Source organism: Penicillium solitum (assembly GCF_028829755.1).
Source record: "Penicillium solitum strain IBT 25940 chromosome Unknown utg000003l_segment0_segment0, whole genome shotgun sequence".
Classification (NCBI taxonomy): Eukaryota; Fungi; Ascomycota; class Eurotiomycetes; order Eurotiales; family Aspergillaceae; genus Penicillium; species Penicillium solitum.
The window spans coordinates 2,304,309-2,328,063 of record NW_027072123.1 but is presented as its reverse complement, the minus strand read 5'-3'; the positions used below and the strand labels follow the sequence as shown (position 1 = coordinate 2,328,063).

At 48.5% G+C, this 23,755-nt stretch overlaps 8 protein-coding genes across 8 annotated transcripts; 6 read left to right on the top strand and 2 right to left on the bottom strand.

The window, feature by feature from the left end:
* Positions 1-130: 130 nt before the first annotated feature.
* Positions 131-2,261, top strand: N7455_004783 (uncharacterized protein; the record flags this gene model as incomplete). The annotated part of the gene is made up of 4 exons (XM_065604884.1): positions 131-752; positions 812-850; positions 903-1,064; positions 1,126-2,261. 4 exons carry the CDS (start codon positions 131-133, stop codon positions 2,259-2,261), a joined length of 1,959 nt encoding a protein of 652 aa, XP_065461784.1.
* A 318-nt stretch (positions 2,262-2,579) lies between these two features.
* On the top strand, positions 2,580-5,976 carry N7455_004782 (proteasome regulatory particle base subunit RPN1; the record flags this gene model as incomplete). Its single annotated transcript, XM_040956199.2, has 6 exons — positions 2,580-2,669; positions 2,696-3,008; positions 3,106-3,170; positions 3,238-3,402; positions 3,462-5,774; positions 5,826-5,976. Coding segments are annotated over 6 exons (2,973 nt in total), but the record flags the coding sequence as incomplete, so codon positions are not given.
* A 389-nt stretch (positions 5,977-6,365) lies between these two features.
* N7455_004781 (protein kinase RIO2) lies at positions 6,366-7,744 on the top strand (the record flags this gene model as incomplete). The annotated part of the gene is made up of 3 exons (XM_040956303.2): positions 6,366-6,428; positions 6,529-6,673; positions 6,735-7,744. The coding sequence occupies 3 exons, from the start codon at positions 6,366-6,368 to the stop codon at positions 7,742-7,744; spliced, it is 1,218 nt and encodes a 405-aa protein (XP_040813308.2).
* A 330-nt stretch (positions 7,745-8,074) lies between these two features.
* N7455_004780 (mitochondrial 54S ribosomal protein uL23m) lies at positions 8,075-9,018 on the top strand (the record flags this gene model as incomplete). Its single annotated transcript, XM_040956267.1, has 3 exons — positions 8,075-8,190; positions 8,321-8,608; positions 8,742-9,018. 3 exons carry the CDS (start codon positions 8,075-8,077, stop codon positions 9,016-9,018), a joined length of 681 nt encoding a protein of 226 aa, XP_040813302.1.
* A 303-nt stretch (positions 9,019-9,321) lies between these two features.
* N7455_004779 (putative LON domain serine protease) lies at positions 9,322-12,535 on the bottom strand. Its single transcript, XM_040956302.2, has 3 exons — positions 11,902-12,535; positions 9,612-11,838; positions 9,322-9,556 (listed from the first exon to the last, which is right to left on the bottom strand). Exons 1-3 carry the CDS (start codon positions 12,362-12,364, stop codon positions 9,469-9,471), a joined length of 2,778 nt encoding a protein of 925 aa, XP_040813309.2. The 5' UTR covers positions 12,365-12,535; the 3' UTR covers positions 9,322-9,468.
* A 420-nt stretch (positions 12,536-12,955) lies between these two features.
* On the top strand, positions 12,956-14,056 carry N7455_004778 (uncharacterized protein; the record flags this gene model as incomplete). Its single annotated transcript, XM_040956182.2, has 2 exons — positions 12,956-13,220; positions 13,302-14,056. 2 exons carry the CDS (start codon positions 12,956-12,958, stop codon positions 14,054-14,056), a joined length of 1,020 nt encoding a protein of 339 aa, XP_040813407.2.
* Positions 14,057-14,241: 185 nt separating this feature from the next.
* Positions 14,242-15,418, bottom strand: N7455_004777 (IGBP1/TAP42 family protein; the record flags this gene model as incomplete). Its single annotated transcript, XM_040956274.2, has 3 exons — positions 14,242-14,817; positions 14,875-15,151; positions 15,207-15,418. 3 exons carry the CDS (start codon positions 15,416-15,418, stop codon positions 14,242-14,244), a joined length of 1,065 nt encoding a protein of 354 aa, XP_040813291.2.
* Positions 15,419-18,286: 2,868 nt separating this feature from the next.
* On the top strand, positions 18,287-23,469 carry N7455_004776 (uncharacterized protein; the record flags this gene model as incomplete). Its single annotated transcript, XM_065604883.1, is given in 14 exon segments — positions 18,287-18,393; positions 18,448-19,014; positions 19,069-19,176; positions 19,228-19,903; positions 19,964-20,022; positions 20,036-20,144; positions 20,199-20,267; positions 20,322-20,504; positions 20,566-21,636; positions 21,694-22,097; positions 22,155-22,668; positions 22,730-22,915; positions 22,967-23,155; positions 23,173-23,469. The coding sequence occupies 14 exon segments, from the start codon at positions 18,287-18,289 to the stop codon at positions 23,467-23,469; spliced, it is 4,539 nt and encodes a 1,512-aa protein (XP_065461783.1).
* Positions 23,470-23,755: the final 286 nt, after the last annotated feature.

The following is a 23,755-nucleotide window of genomic DNA, read 5'->3' as shown; positions in this document are numbered from 1 at the left end:
ATTCGCCCTCTCGCGATGAATATGCAACAATTCGATCGCACTTGTTCTCTATACCCATTTTTTGCTTCGATGTCATAAAGAGAACTAAGGAGCTCGCAGAGCTTTCCCTTAATCATTCCGCGCACATATCATGAGCCGTGCAAAGATGCCCCTTCGGGCTGATGAAGAGATGGGCAAGAAAGATGACGACCATCGCCCATCTGATCAATCGCGCTTCCTACCTCGGCAGCACCGAGCAATACCTCGACCTCGCCGAATCTTGTTCGCTATCATTGCGCTTGTGCTCGTCTACGAGTTCTTCAGGCACATGCCCACGGACCTGAAGCCCGCCCCAGATCGGTTCGACCCTACGATTGCGAAGCTACGAGAGGAAAACCTTGCCAGATTGTCAGGCTCAGATAACTCACCTGCTGTTCCCAAGCCAGACACCGTACCGCTGGACAATCTGTCGCCAGTCAAGGTGTCGGAATCGAACCGAAAGGAGGAGGCTTACGATGGGATGATCAAGTTCTACGAGTTGACCCGCTCTCTTCCTCGCTATAAGTATTCGCAGAAAGCTCCTAGCCGTGCAGTTGTGTTTGCAGCCTCAAGTCTCCATAGTGTGTCGGATCTTTTGCCCTTAGCTTGTCGAATGGCTGGTCAGCGGCTGAACTATGTGCATTTCACCCTGATGGGAAAGGAGGAAATTTCGATTGAAGGAATCAAGGAAGTTAACAGAATCAGAGATAGTGAATGCCCGATGACATGGCACGGTATGATATTCAGATTATGATTGTCGAACGCGTTTTGCTGACTTGGCGATAACTGACAGATGCTCGCCCGGACTATGCACTAAAATCTACGGATGACCGTATGAGGCGGTCTGTAGTAGGAGGGTTGCAAAACATACAAACCTACATCAGCCCCGAGGTTCTCATTACACAAGGTCAGGGCTGGGAGGATTCCTTTTTTTGGGGACGGGGCCGAGACCTATTCACGAGAAAATGGCATTCCTCACGTTACTCTCTCCACTGCTTCAAGAGATCTTATGTGGATAGCCTCGCTAGATAGCGAAGCTCTTCGATGTAAGTTATCCCCCTCTCTTTGGTATGTCATGTCCGCAAATTCTGACTGTACGTGCAATAGCGTGGAATAGAGTACAAATCGAGATGGTGGTGCATGCCCCCTCCGAATCTTCTGGGTCTTTGATCAGGCTTATGCAGTCATTGGATGCAGCCGATTATTTAGGATCGGCCCCAAGCTTGACAATAGAGCTCCCCCAGCGGGTAGATTCGCAGTTGCTTCGATTTCTACAGCATTTGGGCGGGTTGACCCAGCTTTCTGGCCGAATTACTATTCGGCGGCGCATTCAGCCGCATGATATGGATACAGTAGAATCCTCGCTTCGAACCGTGGAGTCGTTCTATCCACGGGACCCTGGGGTCACACATTTGCTCCTGCTATCTCCACAGACCGAGCTCGCACCGTCGTTCTATCACTACCTCAAGTTTGCTGTACTGAACTACAAGCAGTCTTCCCGAGCTAAACACCTATTTCCCAACATGATCGGAATCTCACTTGAACTGCCATCATCTAAACCCACAGCTGATGGTGATTCTTTCACCCCGCCGCCCATAACCGCTGAAGGCAAAGAACAGTTTCTTCCCTCGTTCCTCTGGCAGGCCCCCAATAGTAATGCAGCTTTGTATTTTGGTGATGCATGGGCGGAATTCCATTCCTTCATGGCTAAGCGCCTGTCGACTCCACAATCCGCGGCGGCCCCCCAAACAAAGTTGATATCCGAGAAATATCCGGCCTTTATGGAACATATGCTCGAGATGATCCGTGCCAAAGGATGTTATCTCCTATACCCATCATTCCCAGGCATCAAATCTTCTTCGATTGCCACAGTGCACAACGAGCTATACCAGCCCCCAGAAGAATTCGAGGACAACAATCCGGCAACTCCGAGCAAAGAAAGCACTCAAGTCATTCATGATCCTATTCAGCCGGTTACAGGTGGGGTTTCCACCGGCTTGGGGTCTATTGAAAAGCCACTGAGCCGTGCATCAACTATCATGCCACTGCTTGAGCAGTTCTCTTCAGGTCTTCCCGATCTTGATGCTTTGCCTCTGCTTTCATATGACGGAGAGGAATTGGCGGCCGCGGTATACACCAAACAAACGGAAGAATATGCCAAGCAGTTTCGAACTCATTACGGAGGATGTATAAAGGATGGCAAGATTGATGAGCCCTTGACAGACCCATTATTTTGCATTTAAAAATGAATTCCCGGCGAAATCTCCAGGATCTGAGTTGTCATTTCATCAGCATGTTTACCAAATTCAGGGTACATAAATAGTCGGCTGCTCACGCGGCGTGTATTCTTGGCGACGTAATACTTTAATACTCTGGTCTATTTGGTCCAATATGATATTAGGCGCGACATATGTAAGAACATACAGATCTGTTTGTAGATGTATACGAAGGTAGTAGGAAGCATAAAATGTACATGGAAATTTTTTATATATAAACAGGGATGTAAAAATCAAATTTGAATTTTAAAACACCATCAAGTCATTATCTCCCTCATAAACTAGAGTCATAAGGGTTCGAGTCATAGAATTGAAGTCGTAGCATTGCAAATCCAAAACAATGACGAGGGCCTTCCGCAGGGCTTGGCATCTTATGTAATCTAATTCCGGAGCTGCACCAGACCGAGCTCTGCTTCTCCATCACCAGCTTACAATCCACTTGCATTACACTTTACTTGCAGAATTTCATCTATTTCTGCTTTGTAACACTATCTTCTACTTATCTGCTTGATACCGACCTCTCCCACGCCGCTTCGATTTCCCCCCGACTTGGTCCCCAGCTACCATCAGAAATGGCCAACGAGGGCGAACGGCCAACCTCCGCCGACAAGGGCAAGGGCAAGGTTGATGATATTCGCGAGTTGAATGGCAAGAACGCCGAAAATGGCGAGAAGCCAGAAGAGGAAAAGAAGAAAGACGAGGCAGCTGAAGATGGTATGTTGCGATAAGGCGTCTCGCAATGGAGCATGTGGTTTCTCTCAAGGAACCACGGTGGCACTCAAAGCAACATGCTGACGGAAATTCTCTACAGAGGAACTCAGCGAAGAAGACCAGCAATTGAAGAGCGAACTTGAGATGCTCGTTGAGCGGTTAAAGGTACAGTCACTCTCCTGTCCCGTGCGCATAGCACAATGACGTTAATCATCATCTTTGCTCTCAATAGGAACCCGATACCTCGCTCTATGGGCCTGCTTTGGACGCAATCAAGAACTTTATCAAGACTTCTACATCCTCCATGACAGCTGTTCCTAAGCCTCTCAAGTTCCTCCGACCGCATTATGATGACCTGGCAGGGCTATACGAGAAATGGGTCGCAGGTCCCGTACAGGTTGGTTCTGCAGTGCTTCCATCGTTTTGTCACGATCTAATGATATCATTCTTTTCTAGAACTCGTTGGCTGATATGCTGTCCGTGCTTGGAATGACTTACGGAGACGAAGAGAAGCTAGAGACTATCAAATACCGCCTGTTGGCCAAGTCGGAGGACCTTTGCTCCTGGGGTCATGAGTATGTCCGACATCTCGCACTGGAAATCGGACAGGAATATCAGAACCGTTTGAACGCAGACCAGGATACCCAGGATCTAGTGGACCTTGCATTGTCGCTGGTGCCCTATTTCCTGAGTCATAATGCTGAGGCCGATGCGGTTGATCTCATGAGCGAACTGGAAATCATTGAAGATATCCCTCAATTCGTCGACGAGAACACATACGCTCGAGTCTGCTTGTATATGGTCAGCATGGTCAATCTTCTCACTTACCCTGAAGATCAGCAATTCCTTCGAACCGCCCACGGGATCTATGTCCGCTACAACAAACTCTCGCAAGCGATCGTGCTCGCTATCCGGTTGAACGACACTGAGCTCATCAAGAGTGACATCCACGCCACGACCGACAAGTCTTTGAAGAAACAGATGGCTTTCCTTGTCGCCCGGCAGCAGATCTGGCTCGACCTCCCGGCCGAGGATGAGGAGGGAGAGGCCTTGGCTGATTGTCTCAACAACACTTCCATTCCAAAGCACTTCAAATCTCTGGGCAAGGAACTTAACATTCTGGACCCCAAGATGCCGGAGGATATCTACAAGACACATCTCGAGAGCAGTCGCGGAGCTGGTCTCACCAATCTTGATTCGGCACGACACAACTTGGCCAGCGCCTTTGTCAACTCGTTTGCTAACGCCGGCTTTGGTAATGATAAGATGATGCTAGTGGAGGGTGATAAGGGCCCGTGGGTGTGGAAGACCAAGGATGATGGCATGCTTTCCACAACTGCGTCGCTGGGTATGCTGCTACACCGTGATGTCGAGGATGGTTTGGATAAGATCGACAAGTTCACCTACGCGCAAGAAGACCAGGTTAAGGCTGGTGCACTGCTCGCTATTGGTATCCTGAACTCCGGCGTCCGACTTGACTCCGACCCCGCCCTTGCCCTTTTGAGTGACCCTGACAACCTTGAGGCGAAGAACGTGCCGATGAGAGTTGCATCCATCATGGGTCTTGGTCTAGCATATGCCGGTTCCAACAAGGAAGAACTGCTTGAGGTTCTCCTTCCGATTGTGGAGGATGCCTCACTCGATATGCAGCTGTCTGCCATGGCAGCAGTTTCCCTGGGTCTCATCTTCGTTGGTTCATCAAACCACCAGGTTAGTGAGGCAATCGCAACGACCTTGATGGATGAGGAGCGTCAGAAGCAGCTCAAGGACAAGTGGACAAGGTTCATGGCCCTTGGTCTGGCACTTCTGTACTTCGGCCGCCAGGAGGAGGTTGATGTCATCCTCGACATCCTCAAGGCAGTTGACCACCCCATGGCTAAGCCCACATCAGTCCTTGCCTCAGTATGCGCTTGGGCAGGCACTGGTACGGTGCTCAAGCTACAAGAGCTTCTCCACATCTGCAATGACATCATTGAAGAGAAGGAGGAGAACAAGGGCGATGAGCTTGTTCAGTCGTATGCTGTTCTCGGTCTGTCTCTCATTGCTATGGGCGAGGATGTTGGGCAGGATATGATTCTCCGCCAGTTCGGTCACCTCATGCACTACGGATCTAGCAACATTCGCCGGGCAGTTCCCCTGGCTATGGGCTTGATCAGCCCCAGTAACCCACAAATGAAGGTTTACGATACACTGTCCCGGTACAGTCATGACAATGACAACGATGTTGCCATTAATGCCATCTTCGCCATGGGTCTCTGTGGCGCTGGTACCAACAATGCTCGTATCGCACAGCTTCTCCGCCAATTGGCCAGCTACTACCACCGCGACCAGAACTCACTATTCATGGTTCGCATCGCCCAAGGTCTCCTACACATGGGTAAGGGTACCATGACCCTTAATCCCTTCCACACCGACCGACAGGTCCTTTCCCGTGTCTCAGCAGCGGGTTTGCTGACTGTGCTTGTATCACTCATCGATGCGAAGCAATTCATCCTCGCTGAACACCACTACCTGCTCTACTTCCTCATTACCGCCATGTTCCCCCGCTTCCTTATTACCCTCGATGAGGACCTTCAGCCACTCACCGTCAATGTCCGTGTCGGTCAGGCTGTGGACGTGGTTGGCCAGGCGGGTCGCCCGAAGACCATCACTGGATGGCAGACCCAGAGCACGCCAGTCCTGCTGGCTCACGGTGAGAGAGCTGAGCTTGAGGATGAGCAGTACATCCCTCTGAGCAGCACTCTCGAAGGCTTGGTTATCTTGCGCAAAGTAAGTGTTTTTATCTCAAATCCAAATTTCCAGTACTAACCAATCTTCTAGAACCCGGACTACGAAAGCCCCGAATAAGCAAGGTAGACTAGATATTCCCCGATTTACATCCATTGCTCGCAACCAGCGGGACTCGTATAGTGGTCGGGTTATCGTTGGATCTAATGTATTCAGAACGAATGAAGAACAGCATGGATTTATTTTTCAACTTTTATATCTGTTTGGCCGCTAATCCAATTGCTTGGATCTATGAGTAGACTACGTATTCTGGACCTCGGTGGATTGGTGGAGCCTGGTGTACTAATGTACGAGGAGATACACTCATCTTGAACTAGGCCTTTGCTTTTTATTTACTTCTGATAGATATTCAGCCAGAACGTTGTGATTATTGCATCATGCTATCCAAATAAAGGCGAAGCTATCAAGGTTCCCATCCCGGATAGGAAATAGGGCTTAGGGCTAGGTTCTTATCAACTTTTTTCCTCCGCTGCATCGTTGACTGGTCCAACTCGTCTTGAAGTTTTGGTCTTCAACGAATCAATTTAGGGACCTTCGAAAGAAGGTGAAAAGCTACTTCACTCCCTCGCAACCATGAAACTCGACGCTAAGGCTATTCGCTACCTCACCTCCGAGGATTTCCGTGTTCTTGCAGCGGTACTTATCGGCCCCTCCTCTTGAGTTTACCCCGCGATGTTTTTTCTTGGGGGGTAATCTGTCGCGCATTCTTCATTGGCTAACATGTGAATTGTCCTAGTGTGAAGCTGGCAGCCGAAACCATGAGGTCGTTCCCACGCCGTTGATCTCTCAACTTTCGGGCCTCCGGGGCGGCAGCGGTGTCAACCGCGCAATCTCAAACCTCGCGAAAATCAACTTGATTGCAAAGGTCAAGAATGCCAAGTGTATGGATTTCATCTACTTTTGCATCTGTTCCGATCACTAATTCAAGTATTCTACGTATAGATGACGGCTACCGACTCGCATACGGAGGATTGGATTATCTTGCGCTGAACGCGCATCAAAAGTCAAAGGTCATTTACTCGGTTGGCAACCAAATCGGCGTGGGAAAGGAATCAGACATCATCGTGGTGGCAGAAAGCAGCGGAGCGCAGCGCATTATGAAAATTCACCGTCTCGGTCGTATCTCATTCCGAACAGTCAAGACAAACCGTGACTACCTACGACACCGCAGCTCAGCCTCATGGATGTACATGTCTCGATTGGCAGCAATGAAGGAGTTCGCTTTCATGAAGGCTCTGCGTGAGAATGGATTCTCCGTCCCCGAGCCCATCGCCCAGAACCGACACACCATCGTCATGAGTCTAATCGATGCTTTCCCTCTGCGCCAAATCTCAAAAGTTGCCAACCCCGCTGGGCTATACTCCGAGCTTATGAATATGATTTTGGATCTTGCACGATATGGTCTGATCCACGGTGATTTCAACGAGTTCAATATCCTTATCAAGGAAGAGCTGGACGAAGAAATGAAGGGGAAAGAGCTTACCGAGGAAGAGGAAGATGAGCATATCCGGCTGGTCCCGGTTCTCATTGATTTCCCTCAGATGTTGTCTGTCGATCACGTTAACGCTGAGATGTACTTCGACCGTGATGTGGAATGTATCAAGCGCTACTTCAAGCGCAAGTTCCACTTTGTGAGCGACTCAAAGGGCCCTACTTTCGCCGAGGCTAGAAAGAAGCTCCTCAAGAACCCTGGCAAACGTCTGGATGTCGAAGTTGAAGCTTCAGGTTTCTCACGCAAGATGGCCCGTGAGCTCGAGGCTTATATGGTAGACGTGGGAGTCAAAGGAGATGGAGAGACGGCTAATGATAGCGACGATGATGAGGATGAGGAAGAGTCTGGATCTGAAGCCGAGGAGGCTAGTGATGCCCACGTGACCAAGGACTCTGAAGATGTCGATGACAGCACCAAGCGGTTAGAAGAACTTCGAGTCTCGGGATCGGCGGAGCAATAAAAGGGCATGATCTTGGGCGTTTTTTAATGACTATTTACGATGAATAAAGCATGTAATATAGGTTTCAAAATTTCCTATCAATGGGATCAATCGATGTCTTATAGTATACCCAAACTCTTCGTTTAGGAAAGGAATATGAAAAATATACCTAATAATATACCAAAGACACATTGCAACGATCTTTAGTCTGACTGAACGCCAAATATTGAAGTCTTGTGTTGTTCACTATTGGCGTATACTTTGAAGTCATGTGACCAGATCGGCCAACGCAGTTTTGATGCGCGGTCCGCAAGCACCTCCAACCCCCAGATTCCTCCACTCAACAACACGATGGTGCGTCTCAACAGTGTTCAAGCGAAAGCCCTTCGCCGCCTGCAAAACCAGGCTGGGGTCCAGCAACCCCCCAAAACCAAATGGCCCAGCGTCGTCGGCAAGCCCGTGTACCTGTACGTTGCCCAAAATTTCCAAGAACCCGAACTCCGCTCGACCAAAACAACGCCTCAGCAGACCTGACCGGCTCAATTGGACATGTGCCATAAAACAAAAAGTATCACAGCTAATTCCCCGCCTCATTAGCCCTGAATTCCGCGTCGCTCTCGTCCGAACCCCCAACCTCACCCCCCGATATGCTCAATTCCGCGTCCCCCTCAACTTCAACAAGTTCGATCTCCGCAGCTACCTATGGCACTTGTATGGAGTCGGAACCCTCAGCATCCGCAGTTACGTCCAGGCACAACCGATCACACGAATCTCTCGCGATAACAAGGGTTTCGGCCCGTGGCGCCGACCTAAGTCGCAGAAGCGCATGACCGTTGAATTGAAGGAACCCTTCGCGTACCCCCAGGAACCGAAAGATCTGACCCCGTATGTGATGCCCACCCTCAAACTTCTCATCCTTTTTAGCTCCAATTCCTTTATCTACCTCTGTCTATATTCCAACACTACACGGGCACTCGTACCAAACTGAACATTATAACTAACCTATTTCCATCAATAGCTGGGAGCATGAAAGCTGGTCAAAGGCCGAGAAGTTCCAGATCGACCTACAAGAAAAGGAGAACCCCAAGCCGAACAAGGGTGAACAGCCCGATCGCGAGTTGCGCGAGGCTTACAAGGAGCAGGCCAAGGCGTTGCTCGAGAAGAAGGAGACTTGGAGACCGACCTGGAAGGCTCTTGGCTTGGAGCCACACCAGGCGGCTAAGAATGGCGGGTTCGTCCCTGCTTCTACGCTGCCGGCTTGGTTTGCGAAGGGGCGGAAGCACGGAGCGCGGTAATCGGGTTTGATGGGATTCCTTGCATTGTTCTGAATGGTTTTTCTTTTTCCTCCCTCCATTGGGGAAAATTGGTGTTTCTTGCTCTATCTTCTGGTCCATGTTAGTTTGGCTGGATCTGTGTATTATACTCTTGGGGTAGATTGTATACATCTTGAATATGGCGTATCATCTTTTCTGTTCTGGTTAAGGTTTACATGAATCTTTAAGATAAAAAAACTTATTTTGTAAATTTTATGTTGGTAGAATTGAACACGGTATGTTGAGTGATATAGACACGAAATATTGACTGGCATGAACGCATCATGAAAGACAAGCTGATTAAATACAAGTCACTAGGGCCTGGGGCTATTATACGCTATGCAAAAACGAGGGTGGGGGTCCCAAACTGCTGGGCAACAGATGGGAAGAGAGGGAGGCAAAGCGCCTTGAAGTTATAGTGCTGAGAACGGTTTACAGTCGGCTCTCGACAAAGTTCATCTGGTGTTGGCCCGGCCACTGGGCATCGGGCCAGACCTGGCGAAGCCCTTCCCAAATGTGCCTGTGAACAATTGTTAGCAGTTGAACTAAACTAAGGTTGGGAGGAGATGACATACTTAACATAGATGATTTCCAGACCATCCTTGACTTCCTGTGGGACATCTTTGACGTCCTTGCGGTTGTGGTCCGGCAACAGCACGGTCTTGACGCCCGCACGCAAAGCACCAATCAGCTTCTCCTTGATACCGCCGACGGGCATGACCCGGCCGCGAAGGGAGACCTCACCCGTCATGGCGATCTGTGGTGGGACGGGCTTGTTGCTGAACAAGGAAATCAAGGCAATAGTGTGGGCAAGACCAGCAGAGGGACCATCCTTAGGGATAGCACCGGAGGGGCAGTGGACGTGCAGGCTACGGCTCTTCATAATATCTTCACTGGGGTCGTGGGTAAGACCGAGCTCGAAGGAGTGTGCCTTCACCCATGTCAGGGCTACCTCGACAGATTCCTTGAGCACGTCACCCAGCTTACCGGTTAGCTGGACGCGTCCGTTGCCGGGCATGTCTGCCACCTCGATGAACAGGATGCTGCCCTGGCCACCGGTAGAGTAGGCGACAAGGCCTGTGACCACACCGGGACGACCGTGTTTCTCGGCGATCTCTTCCTCGAATCGCTCGATTCCCAGGATATCCTCCAGATCGTCGACTGATACAACAGGGTTATAATCGCTTAGGCGGTCGGCATCCCCGGCGTCGGCATATTGAACAGCCTTGTGGCGACAGATAGAACCAAGTTCCCGTTCTAGGTTGCGCACACCTGACTCACGGGTGTACGAGGTGATGGTCTTATCAATCACCTCGTCGGACAGATTCACCTGGCCCTCGTTAAGACCGTTGGATCGAATCTGCTTCGGGATCAGGTGTTGCTTGGCAATATGCCTCTTCTCAACAGTGGTGTATCCAGACAGGGAGATGGTCTCCATGCGGTCAAGCAGAGGTGCCGGGATCGTGTCCAGGGAGTTGGCAGTAGCAAGGAAAAGAACCTTGCTCAGATCGATGGGGATGTTGATATAATGGTCGGTGAAGGTGTGATTCTGCTCAGGATCAAGAACCTCCAGCATGGCAGCGGATGGGTCGCCTTGGAAGTTGGCGCCGCCGACCTTATCAATTTCATCGAGCAGAATGACGGGGTTTGCAACGCCGACTTTCTTCAACCCATTGACAACCAAACCAGGCATGGCTGCAACGTATGTACGTCGGTGGCCCCGGATTTCCGCCTCGTCTCTGACACCACCAAGGGAGATCCGGTGGAATTTTCGGCCAAGTGAGGCAGCAACGGACCTGGCCAGACTAGTCTTACCAGTTCCAGGAGGTCCGACCAGAAGCAAGATAGGGGACTTGTCAGTCATACGCTTGGACTTGAGGATCTGAAGGCGTGTCTCCAACGCAACCCGGTCAGACTCTGACAGCAGGGGAACATCCTTCTCGACATCTCCAATGGCCGATGCCTCCAGGTCCCTGGTGAGTCCTGAGATCTGGCGTTCAACATCCGAGTTGGTGGACTGCTTCAAGCGCAACACAGCCAAATACTCCAACAGACGCTTCTTGATACGCTCCAGGCCGTAGTGGTCCTCATCCAGCTGCTTCCTGGCGTTCTTCAATGTGTCTGGACCAAGCTGGTCCTCTGTCACCTTGGTCCATGGAATTTCCGACAAGTTTTCCAGGTAAGTCCTGCAAACACCGTACTCAGCGTTGGCAGGGTTCATCTTTCGCAGGCGTTTCAATTCCTTGTCCGCAACCTTCCGGGCTTCAGGACTAAGCTGCGCATCATTCAACTTCTGTTGTAGCTCATCTACTTCATTAGGCTCCTTCTCTTCGTCATTGCCACGCCCACCAGGGGGCGTCATCCCGGAGAGACCCGAAATTGCACGCTTTGCGAGCAGCTCACGTTCACGTGGGTCAATCTGACTGATATCCATCCCGGAGGAGGGGAACGAAGTCGAGCCAACCGAGGTGACCCTGACGCTACTCTTAATATGCTGTGCCTGTCTGGTGAGGATCTCAACAACCCTCTCCAACCGTTCCTTAACATCCAGCGAGCCGAGGATACGTAGCTTTTCCTCAAAGCTCGCGTCAGACACGTCTGCCATGAAATCGGCCAACTTCCCAGCCTGCGTCAATTCTGTCTTTGATATATAGAGCTCGAACTTTCGGGCAACGAGTGGCGAGAGACGAGAGGAAGCTGCCGACAGCAATGAGGAGAGGCGGAGGAGTGTAAGAAGCTCTCGGGAGAGCTGTCTCAGTTGTTGGAATAGTTCAGCGACTTCTGCATCACCTTGTCCAGAGTCTAGAAGCGTAGGGAGTATGATTAGCCATGTGTCTTCTGTACTTTGTGTTCGTGGGAACTAACTGGATTCATCATGAATGAAGACCTCAGCCTCAAAGTATGGTCGGTCTCGCAGGACCTTCTTAATAGAGAATCTTTGCGAGCCTTGGACAAGCAAGAATGGTTCAGAGTAGGCCCGGCGCTGAACTCCGATGACTTTGCCAATGGTTCCACAACGGAACAAGTCCTCCTTGCGTGCCTGACCGGCGTCAATCGAGTCGTATTCCTCCTTTCGCTCTGATTCCGAGTCGTCGCCTTCGAGGAGCTGCTGTCCATCCCGGCTTAGGAACGGTGAGTTAAGTGGAACACAGCCGAAGGTGATGGTATTCGCATCTCGTTTGGAAGGCTTGTCCACAAGTGACGAAAGGAGATTGGCGAGGTCGGGACGGTTGGAGACTGGAATTCGTAGAGTCACACCGGGTAGCAGAACCGAGCCCTTGGGGAGAGGCACGAGCGGAATCTTGGTAGTTCTGCCGTTAGATCCCATCTTGTACGGGCCCTCGTGATGATGAAATGGGGTGGCAAAGATGGGGATCCGGGGAGATCAAGTAGAGTGTATGAGGGGTGGGAGACAGGGGGGAAGGGAATGGGGAATGTGGAGAGGGGAAAGGTAAATGGGGATTATATGAAGAGGAGAGATGGAGAGGTTCCAGAATCACATTGATGGGAAGTCCGGGGGAGATAAGTCGCATGTCTGGCAATCTCCACGTCCCGAAGCCGAGGTTGTGACGATCAACTGGGGAAGAATTCAAGGGAAGTGCTTTTGATTGTTTATAGTTTATTTTTAAATTTATAGATCTACATATATTATATTATTACTCTAAACTATTATTTACTTATTTCTATTTCCTAGATTATTTTATATATATATATATATACCTAAACGTTGATACCCCAGGGCTCCAAGGACCGAATTACCTCATCTGCACGTGTCCCGTGATCGGAGTTCTCCAAATCCACTTTCGCCTCTTCGCCTGACTTTCCTCGGCAGTTTGGTATCCTGCGGGCATAACGTTGTACACATCTGCTCCTATCATTTTCAGTCTCTTCTCCGCATTCGCTTTCTTTGCCCCTCAAAATGTCTACCCCCGCCCCCACCCAAAAGACCATCACTATCGGCACCCGCAAGTCTAAGCTGGCTCTGCTCCAGACAAACCTGGTCCTCGACGCATTGAAGAAGGCATTCCCCCAATATGAATATAAGGTCTTCTCCAAGGAGACGGCCGGTGACCTGAACACCACTATCGCACTGCGCGATTTCACTACCAAGAACCTGTGGACGGAGGAATTAGAGGAATTGATGATTGGCGGGCAGGTCGATGTTATCGTGCACTCGTTGAAAGGTTTGATAATGCCTCAATCTCAAACAGCGTAGCTGTTTCAACCCTAAAAAGTGCTGACGACAACTTGTTGGAAATTATCAGATGTCCCCACTACTCTCCCGTCTTCCTGCAAGCTAGGCCCGAGCATGCCCCGCGAAGATAGCAGGGATGTTCTTGTGGTGAAACAAGGTTTGCCATACAAGAGCCTGTCCGAGATCCCCGCCGGGTCTGTGGTTGGAACCTCGTCCATCCGCCGCACGGCCCAATTAGCCCGGAAATACCCCCACCTTAAGGTCCAGGATGTCCGTGGCAACATCGGCACTCGCCTATCAAAGCTAGATGCCGAAGATAGCCCTTACGCCTGTGTCATTCTTGCCGCTGCTGGTCTGCTGCGTCTTGATTTGGGGGATCGTATCACCCAATATCTGGACTCCAAGAACAGCGGCATGCTCTATGCTGTCGGACAGGGTGCCCTTGGTATCGAAATTCGCAAAGAAGACACTGTTCTGCAGGATATGTTGGGCACAATTGGCCACCAGGATACCACATTCTCGGTTTTGGCTGAGCGGAGTCTTTTGCGGACTCTTGAGGGAGGCTGCAGTGCCCCGCTGGGCGTTGAAACTGAATGGGTCCAAAATGTGCAGGGTGCTAAGCAGTTGCGCATGCGGTCTGTTGTTGTCAGTGTCGATGGCAAAGAATGTGCCCAGGTAGAATTGGAAGCCGATGTCACCTCTGCTGAAAGTGCTGAGGCCTTCGGCATCACCGTAGCCAAGGCCCTGGTGGCTGACGGCGCTGGAGACATTCTCGAGACTATCCAGCAAAACAAGGCCAAGGAGAGCGTTTCTACTGCGGTCTAAATGTTCATATATATTTTTACTGTAACTAGGCAGATATACCCTGTTGAAAAATGAAGTGAACGAGTTTTCTTGTCTGCTATGGTTGTACTCGCTCAAGATGTCAAGAATATTCGCCAAAAACTCCGTCTGTCGTGGCTTTTTTGAGCTATAGTAAATCAGCTCTATCCATATCGGTTATTTCAAAATCATCCCCGGTTCAAAGTGTTTCCAGCACCCTTCGGATTAGCTTCCGTATACTCGTCCCAATTTCGGGCCTTCATCGTTTCCTGGTCGGCAATGTTGTGATCATCCTCGTCAACTTGCGGTTTGATGCCAGACTTCTCACCTCCTCCTTCGATGACATTTCCTCGTCTGTGCTCTTCATCGAGATATTCCTCAATGGTCATAGTAGGAAGGTTATGACCCGGACGAAAGACTCCTTGTTGCATTTCTGCACGCCGACCCAACAACGTGAACGGCTGCATTGGCTTTCCTTTGCCGTTCAGGATAGGACCACCTCTGCCTCCCCTCAAAAGCTGTGACATTGAAGGATCTAACCGCTCTGAATAATTTAATCCTCCGATATTGCTTCGCTGTCTGGGATCGTCCGTTGGTGGCGGGCGGGGCGGCGCGTTGCGCATGGCTGAAAGTATCGACAATTCCTGGATCAGGAGATCTAAAGCCTGGAAGGTCTGGTGGGTGTAGAGCTGGATCTCTGCTAGGTAGAGGGATCGGGTGTCATCATCGTCGCTTTGCAGTCGAGCTTCGTTTTGTGCAAAGTACTTTAAATAGGGTAAGCAAGAGAGTCAAGCAACATCCAGGGGAAAAGAATCCCATACCTCCAGTTTCTGCTTTAGCTCTTTTTCTTCCCGAAACCGCGTTACTTTAATTTCCCGTCTGGTGGCGGCATCGTTGGCTGGCGCCAGGGTAAAAGAGGTCGGATTGGCCATGTATTGTTCAAAAAGCTTCTTATCTCCGCCGGAGAGTAGCAGGTACTCATCCAGGCGCATCAAGTATTTCTCATATTCTTCGAGCGCACGCTTGAGGACAGCTTCACGGTCTGGGGTAGCAACTCGTTGTAAGAGCTCGGCTAGATGGTATTCCAGTGTCATATATCTAAACAACAAATCAGCTGGATGGGCACCGCAATGCCGGGATCAAGGTGACTTACTGGATATCACCGGTTGAAATATCTTCCAACAGCTCGTTAGAGCTAAACAGGGACAACATGCTCACTTGACGCTGGCATTCTTGGAATTTGGCGATTGTCGCATTCACCTCGTCTAGGTAGGTCTCCGCGTTGGTGTCACCCCGCGATCCCAGTGCATCCTTTTGCTCCTTTGCTGATGCAAATAGAGAGCGAAGACTCTGTGGCTCCTCCATTGGTTCTGATATTGATCTTGCGGGCTTGAATTAGGTACAATATAGGGTATGAGAAGTGTCTAGGAAGGGTTCACGTGTCCCCCGCGATCTGGATCTGAGTTTTGGGAATGCGATAACGCGATAACGCCAAGCTTCTATCCGATAAGCATTTGATAACAACGGGCTCATACTTGCTTCTTAACTTTGACGTCTATCGAAGAATAAGAAAGGTCGGTCACTTATACGTTGTCATGTCTTTTTGGTAGTGTTTTGAAAGTTCTTTTTTTAGGTATCTTTCTAGGTATATATAAAGGTGGTAAAAGGTATACCTTGTGTAAGAAACCTTTCTACATGTAACCTTTGTACATTTATATATCGACATGACCTCAATATCTGCCTAGGTGCGCACCACCTTTTCCAACTTATCCCTTAGTACATTCAAACTTGCACGTCATTTCCCCCCTTCGATGACGGTATGGCACCTTTTAGTGTTACTATTGATGAAACTTGATAAATGCAGGGAGGCAAAGGGCATCATAACCTCTTCTGGCTACAAGCAACGAGAGGAAGAAGGAATAATCATGATCTATTCAAAATATCAAGAGTAGGATATTTATACCCTAATTCTAACAAACAAGCCGATCAGTTTACAAGCAAGCCTGTGCAACAGGCACACATGGGAGATATAACCGACCCTGAAGCCTCAAACACTTATACCATTGCTCCAACTACTGTTAGCATCACGAGGAATGGGGAGCTTGATGCACCACGAATCAAGCATGACCATGCTTCACAATGAAAAAACTCCCGTTTCCGGGGCGATATAGAGCAATATGATCAAGCTTCCCGCTATGGTTATAGTCGAAGGCAAATACGATGTCTGCGGAGGATTTCAGGTCATACCCCCCGATCCCATCTGTAGACCGACTGAAAATCCATTTTGTTGACGAGGGGTTCAGAGCTTGGCTTATTGATTTAGTAAAGGTAACTTCAGTAGTGGTGGGTGGTATATCTAGAGAGAAGCCATGATGAGCTCTTCAGGAATGCCACTCTTCCAAACACTTCAGAGGTAGGGTTACCCGTGGACCTCATATTTGTATCACATGAGGACGTTCCTTTTTAACTAGGTATATACAGACGTCACCATTTTCTCTAGTCGCCAGCACAGGGTAAATCATTCCGCTCAATCTAATCTCTTGGTGCTCTCTTGGAAATTTGACGGTTGCTCGCCGTCCCAGTAGAATCTATCTACCGATGAGCTCATCTATGGATGGATACAGAGATGACTAAGACAGTGGATAACTCCAAATTTAGACCTCTGGCATCTATACAGCTGCGTACTCTATTACTTTTAATATTTTCATCCAGAACTATTAGATTATATCCTATAGTACTAACTCTACTAGTCTAAAAATAACTAAGAGCGAAACCCCAGTGAAGGAAAGACGATACTTCTATTATAAGGAACAAGGATAAAAGAAGGAACCAAACCTTATAGTCACTACCACTAACCAAATCCCCTATATCGTCGAGATTTCGGGTTGATATATAGTGGGCCAACAAACCGGGTTAGGGTATGGCCTGAATGGGGTGGGTAGTATATGAATTAGAAACCTGACATTACAACCAGTTGGTTGTCATGGTGGTCTTTGAGTAAAGCTACTGGCTTGTATCGGATAAGTACTCGTTTTGGTCAGTGGTGTTAGGTCAACCCAGCCTGACAATATTTCAATCTTGCAAATAATAACCCCGTTATGTTAATAGGTTTGTTCCTCTATATATATATCTAACAAGAATAGTCGGCCGCTTATGCGACCTTGTTATGTCTTTTTAGGTGTATACGGAGGTAGTAAAAAAGCATACTTTGTGCAAGAGACTTTTATATGAATAACCTTTAAATAAGCCACATTAGTTATTTATGATCAAATCAATTATGGTCCCTATCGCCTCGATTGCTATCTTAATATAGTCCGCTGTGACTGTACAAAGCGGCGGTGGCGTATTCGTAAAGAAGCCTTCAACAGTCTCTAGGGCTAGGTATGGCGGGCTGATTTTGGCCACTGTCACATCGGTTTTAGGAAACCACATGTTAAAAATGCAACGGCAAGAGTAAATGAGAGAAATATAGGAATACGGTAATGTATGATATGACTCGATGGTATATAATTCTCTAAAATTTTGAATGATATCTATTCTAAATATGCTTATCTCAAACGGTGCCATTTCTTATTGAAGTCGGCAATGCTCTTTCTATCCCAATTATATACTAGTCAGTGCTTTGCATTGATATATATTCACACCACCGTTATTCTCCCCTAGGGCTCCCCTAGGGCTCTCCTTTGTCTCGTTCTCTCTTCAGATCGTCATTCTTTTTAAATCATCACATGGGTTTGTACTCTCAATCCTCAATTCACGCTGTTTATAGGCATTTTGGTTCGGGTTTTACATTACAGTTAGAACACCCTGTCAAGATGCATATATACATGTGCGATGCAGTATATTCCAAGTGGAACGGCCTCATTCTGTGGAAAGAAAGAAAATGCAATCTCATTAGAACATCAAAGAAAAGACTGAGACAACGATCTATAGATATTTATCAAATATCTGGTGCCCTCTTTATGAAGCCTCCCCAATCCACCTACTAATATACGTAGGTAGGTATGATTTATCACTCTCACCTCACTTATGAGAAGCTCGTACCTTTGTAGGAAGGAGTACTCGTGAACGTAAGCGTGTGACTCGTTTGGTCTTGCTGAATTAGATACCGTTTACTCCCTCGCCCGCGCGATTTACTTCCCCAATTCTGTCAGATTTATTTAAAATAATTTTTCTTTTTCTTCTTTAATATTTCCTCTTCTTTAACATATCCTAGCGCTGGATAAAACCATCATGGAGCCCGAAGACACGACCTCAGATCTATCTGGCGATGAAGCTGTGGCCGTACGGCCGACCGAGTCCCACCGCCACAGAGCGCAAAATGCTTCGTTCACTGCCCTGTAAGTTTCCAATCTATCTTAGCCTCAATGTCCATTTATGCTGACAGTCGGAAGGCTCGAAGAGCATGTTATGAACGGGCCTGAAAATGGCCCCAATGGGGCACATGTCGAACTACCCGATGCGGAGCTTTCAACTGCCCGTTTGCTCGCAAATACAGAGCCCGGGGGTGGGGTTCTAGACCCTCGCGAATACCAAATCGAGCTCTTTGAAAGGGCAAGGGCTCGCAACACAATCGCAGTTCTCGACACAGGGTCTGGAAAGACTTTAGTGGCTGTGCTTTTGCTCAAGCACATTCTCCAAATCGAACTCAACAAACGTGCAAATGGCGCAAAACCTCGCGTTGCATTTTTTCTGGTGGACAGTGTAACGTTGGTCTTCCAACAGTCTGCGGTCTTGAGAAACAACCTCGATCAAACAGTCGCGCACTTCTTCGGCAATCTGGGACCTGATCTTTGGGACAAACCGACATGGGACAAGCACCTTGAAAAATACATGGTGATTGTATGCACGGCAGAGATCTTAAACCAGTCTCTACTGAATGGCCATATAGGGATTGACCAGATCAATCTTCTGATCTTCGACGAAGCCCACCATGCCAAAAAGGAGCATCCGTATGCTCGGTATGTAACCAATTATTTAATGATAATATGACATCAAAAGCTGATATTTATTAGTATCATCCGAGACGCCTATCTGAAAGCGGATCCTGAAAAGCGCCCAAGGGTCTTCGGGATGACTGCTTCCCCGGTTGATGCTAAGTGTGACATAGCGGAAGCAGCAATGTGAGAACCCCAAAATAAACAACAGTGGAAGCCTCTGCTTACTGTGTATAGCCAACTCGAGACTCTTTTAGATAGCCGCATTGCAACAACATCGGATCTTGCCCTCCTGCGGAATTTCGTGAACAAGCCAATAGAGGAGGAATGGGTTTACGACAAGCTTCCTCCGCCGTTTGAGACAAATCTGCATAGTATGTTGAAAAGCAAATATGGGGATATGTCAATCCTCGAAGGCGCATTTCGATTTGCATCTGTTGCAAGTTCAGAATTAGGGGCTTGGTGTGCAGACCAGGTATGGGCTCTTGCCCTGGCGGACGAAGTGCTGCCCAAGCTGGAGGGTAGTATCGGCAAAGTCACCGATTCGGATCTCCAGGACTCTGAAAAGACCTCGGGGGAGATCAAGCGGATCCAAGAAGCGAACCAGCTGGTCAAGGAGTACATTGCGAACCAGACATTTCAGCCGAGTGATCTCAGCCCCAAAGTCGAGCTTTTGATAAGAAAGCTGCAAGAACAGTTTTCGAAGTCGCCAGATACCAAATGCATTGTGTTTACACAACGGCGCAATACAGCTAAAGTGTTGTTACAGCTGTGCGAAAAGCTGCAAATTCCAAACCTCCGTCCCGGGATCTTAGTCGGTGTTCGCAAAGGAGATGCCGTAGGAATGAATTCCACATTCCGTGGGCAGTTTCTAGTCTTGGTCAAGTTCCGAAAGAGTGAAGTCAACTGTTTGGTGAGCTTTCACACAAACCCCGAAAAAAACTGCTTGTGGAGACAATCTAATTATTCTCAGTTTGCAACATCGGTCGCGGAGGAGGGCCTTGACATCCCAGACTGTAACCTGGTGGTTAGGTAGGTCATCTAGGATTCGAACCACTACTGGCGCTTCTACTGACCAAGAAAGATTCGATCTGTATGACACGGTTATTCAATATGTCCAAAGCCGAGGCCGTGCCAGACGCTCCGACTCAGTGGTCAGATTTCCTTCACTTTTACAAGATGCAATTAATTTACTCACTACTTTGTAGTACGCAACCGTCGTTGAAAGTGGTAATCGCAACCACAGCATGAGACTGCAGGAAGTTCGAAGAGTAGAGGTAAGGGTATTTCCCAGGTGATAGTTATAGCACTGAACTCATTGACATAAACAGCACCTCATGAAGAACTTTTGCAACCTGCTGCCGGAGGATAGAAAATTGTGCGGAGACGATCACGATATGGGAGTGCTTATTCAAGAAGAAAATCGGAAGAGAACATACACGATCCCGAGCACAGGCGCCATGTTGACCTATCGCCATGCGATTGGTGTACTGGCACGATTTGCCAGCTCATTGGTAAGAGCTAGTTTGCTTATGCTGACTTGGATCATCAAAGCTAATGTTGACAAAATCCCAGCAATACGAGAACGAGATCTCAGCCTCGGTGACATACATTGTCATGTCAGAAAACGAATCATTCAGCTGTGAGATAATTATGCCAGAGAAGTCACCTGTGCGAAGAGTGCTTGGATGTTCCGAATCAAAGAAATCACTGGCTAAGCAGTCCGCTTCTTTCGATGCATGTCTGCTGCTTCGCAAAAGGAATCTGTTAGACGAGCACTTCAACTCCATCTACCACAAGCGCCTGCCAGCGATGCGCAATGCCAAATTGGCCATTACTTCAAAGAGGACTGACCAGTACAGAATGCGTACCAAGCCCTTAATCTGGGCTAGACAGCAGGGAACCATTCCAACACGTCTCTACGGGATAGTCATTCGTCTCATTCCATCAGAGCCTCTGACTCGAGCTCACCGAAGTATCGTCTTGCTGACACGAGAGCGAATCACAGCAATCCCGGCTTTTCCGGTCTTCTTGGATGATGATATAGAGACTACGGTCCGGTCTTTGTGTATTGAGGGGGACCTTGAGGTTTCTTCCAACGAGCTCGAAATTGTGACTGCATTTACACTTGCTGTCTTCCACGACGTATTTCACAAGACCTACAAGCATGTCTCGGAACAGTTTCCGTACTGGCTTGCGCCTGCTCGAGAAGATATGGATATTGGAACGTCAACAAGTGTCTCTGACATAATTGACTGGGCGGCTTTGCAATACGTCCAAGATAACCCTAAGATTGTGTGGTCTACTGATATGGAGACAGAGTCATTGCTGACTCGATTCATTTACGACGATTGGAATGGAAAGTATCGATACTTCCCGCTTGCTATAGACCCCAATCTACGTCCTTCAGACCCACCCCCATCTTACGTACCATCTAGAAAATGGTCAGACGATATCATGAATTGGTCATTGAGTTTGAGCAAAAACTCACGTCCTAAATTCTTCAATCGATGTATCTGGTCTCAACCAGTCTTACATGCAGAGTTGATCTGCCTGCGGCGGAACTTTCTTGACAAAGCGGCCGAGGAAGAGAAAGCATCCAACTCGAGATGTGTCATTTGCCCTCAGCCTTTGGCCATATCAGCGGTTAGTTTTGTATCAGTATATGTTTTAGCTCACCCGAGATGCTAATATGTAACCCAGATTTCCATGCCTGTAGCCGCGACGTGTTTTGTCTTCCCAGCAATTATCACTCGAATGGAGTCCTACCTGATTGCCCAGGAGGGGTGCAAAATGTTAGGTCTTGGTGATATTCAGCTCGAGTATGCCCTAGAGGCCTTCACCAAGGATTCGGATAACACTGAAGAGCACCGGAGCCTACAGATTCACGTTCAGCGAGGAATGGGAAAGAACTACGAGCGCCTTGAACTACTAGGAGACTCTGTGCTCAAGATGGCAACATCGATTTCGCTCTTTGTTCAAAATCCCGATGATGATGAATACGACTATCATGTTAACCGAATGTGTCTCATCTGCAACAAGAACCTGTTCAAAAGCGCAACTGAACTCAAGCTATACGAGTACATTCGTAGTCGTGGATTCTCTCGGTATGTTGTTTGCTTTGTATCCTCATAAGTGAACTTTTGACTGACACTCAACCACAGGCATATGTGGTATCCGCCAGGTCTTTCGCTCGAGTATGGTCGGGACCACGCCAAATTCTTTGCTAGTGAGGGCAACCACTCCTTAGCTGAGAAGACTATAGCAGATGTCTGCGAGGCATTGATAGGAGCATCATTGCTCTCGGGAGGTGATGATAATCGTTATGACATGGCCATCAAAGCTGTGACCGTCTTCGTCAACAGTCAGAACCACACCGCAACCTCATGGAAAGACTACATCTCTGCATATTCTATTCCTTCGTACCAGAATAGGACGGCCGATGGATTCGAAAAGAACTTGGCTCAGCAGATCTTCGAGAAAGTAGGCTACGAGTTCAAGTATCCCCGTCTTCTGCGGTCAGCGTTCACGCATCCGTCTTACCCACTGGCATGGGCCAAGGTGCCTTGCTACCAGCGGCTCGAGTTCTTGGGTGATGCACTCCTGGATATGGTGTGCGTGGAGCACTTGTTTCATCGGTTCCCCGACCGAGATCCGCAGTGGTTGACTGAACACAAGGTCTGTATCTTATTTAGTAAAGCCAAGTCACGCAAAGCTCCCGACTAACATTGATTAATAGATGGCCATGGTATCCAACAAATTCCTCGGTGCTTTGGCTGTAAAACTAGGGCTTCATCTTCATCTTCAGCACTTCAGCAACCCTCTCATGATCCAAAACAGCAAATACGCAGAGGAACTTCAGCTTGCTGAGAGCGAAAGCAATGGAGAGGTAGACTATTGGCTTTCGACGTCGGATTCTCCAAAGGTAAGGTCTCTATTCAACATGTGCATAATCCACATACTCACGGAATTACAGTGTCTTCCCGACATGCTTGAGGCTTATCTCGGTGCCATATTTGTTGATTCTGGTTTCGACTTCACAGTGATTGAGGCCTTCTTCAAGAGGCACATCCTGCCGTTCTTCCACGACATGTCTATTTACGACACATTTGCAAACAGGCATCCAACGGCAAGGCCATCTCCTTCCCCTGAGAATATACGTTTCGTACTAATAGATCATAGACATTCCTTCATAGCCAAATGACTCACAGCTACCGATGCACCGATTACTGCTTGAAATCTGCAGAGGTTCCTGCTGTGGAGGGAGAAACTCCCAGGGTCTTTGCTGCAGTTATGGTACATGGCCAATCCATTGCCAGCGCAGTCGCATCTTCTAGTCGATATGCTAAAGTGAGGGCTAGCACCCGGGCATTGGCTGTTATTGATGGAATGACACTTTCTGAGTTCCAGGAGAAATATCATTGTGCTTGTCAAAGTCAGGCCCCCACGGACCACGCAAATATCGGAACGGCAGTTTGAAAAGGAGAGAAAATTGTGGAGGACAGATGGGAAATTTGTTGTTTTGTTGTATTTCAGTTGCTTTCACAAAATACGATATTGGGGTGCTATTACATCGGCGCCTAGAAACGAGAATCGTACAAATGTAACCGGTCAATATAAAGTGAAGCTTATACTTCGAAAGGAACGGGTCAGGGACGAGAGCCATGGATGTGTGGTGTCGCATGGGGGTCGTGTCACGCTTAACCTAATATGGAATAGTGTGCATCCCCTGAAGTAAAGCAAACACGCCGCGTATCTTTTTGAT

What these genes read in the sequence shown, in the direction of transcription:
- N7455_004779 (XM_040956302.2), bottom strand. Translation starts at nt 12,364, where the DNA reads ATGGGATCTAACGGCAGAACTACCAAGATTCCGCTCGTGCCTCTCCCC. An exon ending in CTTCATTCATGATGAATCCA is followed by an intron (nt 11,839 to 11,901) that starts GTTAGTTCCCAC and finishes CTACGCTTCTAG; the next exon opens with ACTCTGGACAAGGTGATGCA. An exon ending in CTGGAAATCATCTATGTTAA is followed by an intron (nt 9,557 to 9,611) that starts GTATGTCATCTC and finishes AATTGTTCACAG; the next exon opens with GCACATTTGGGAAGGGCTTC.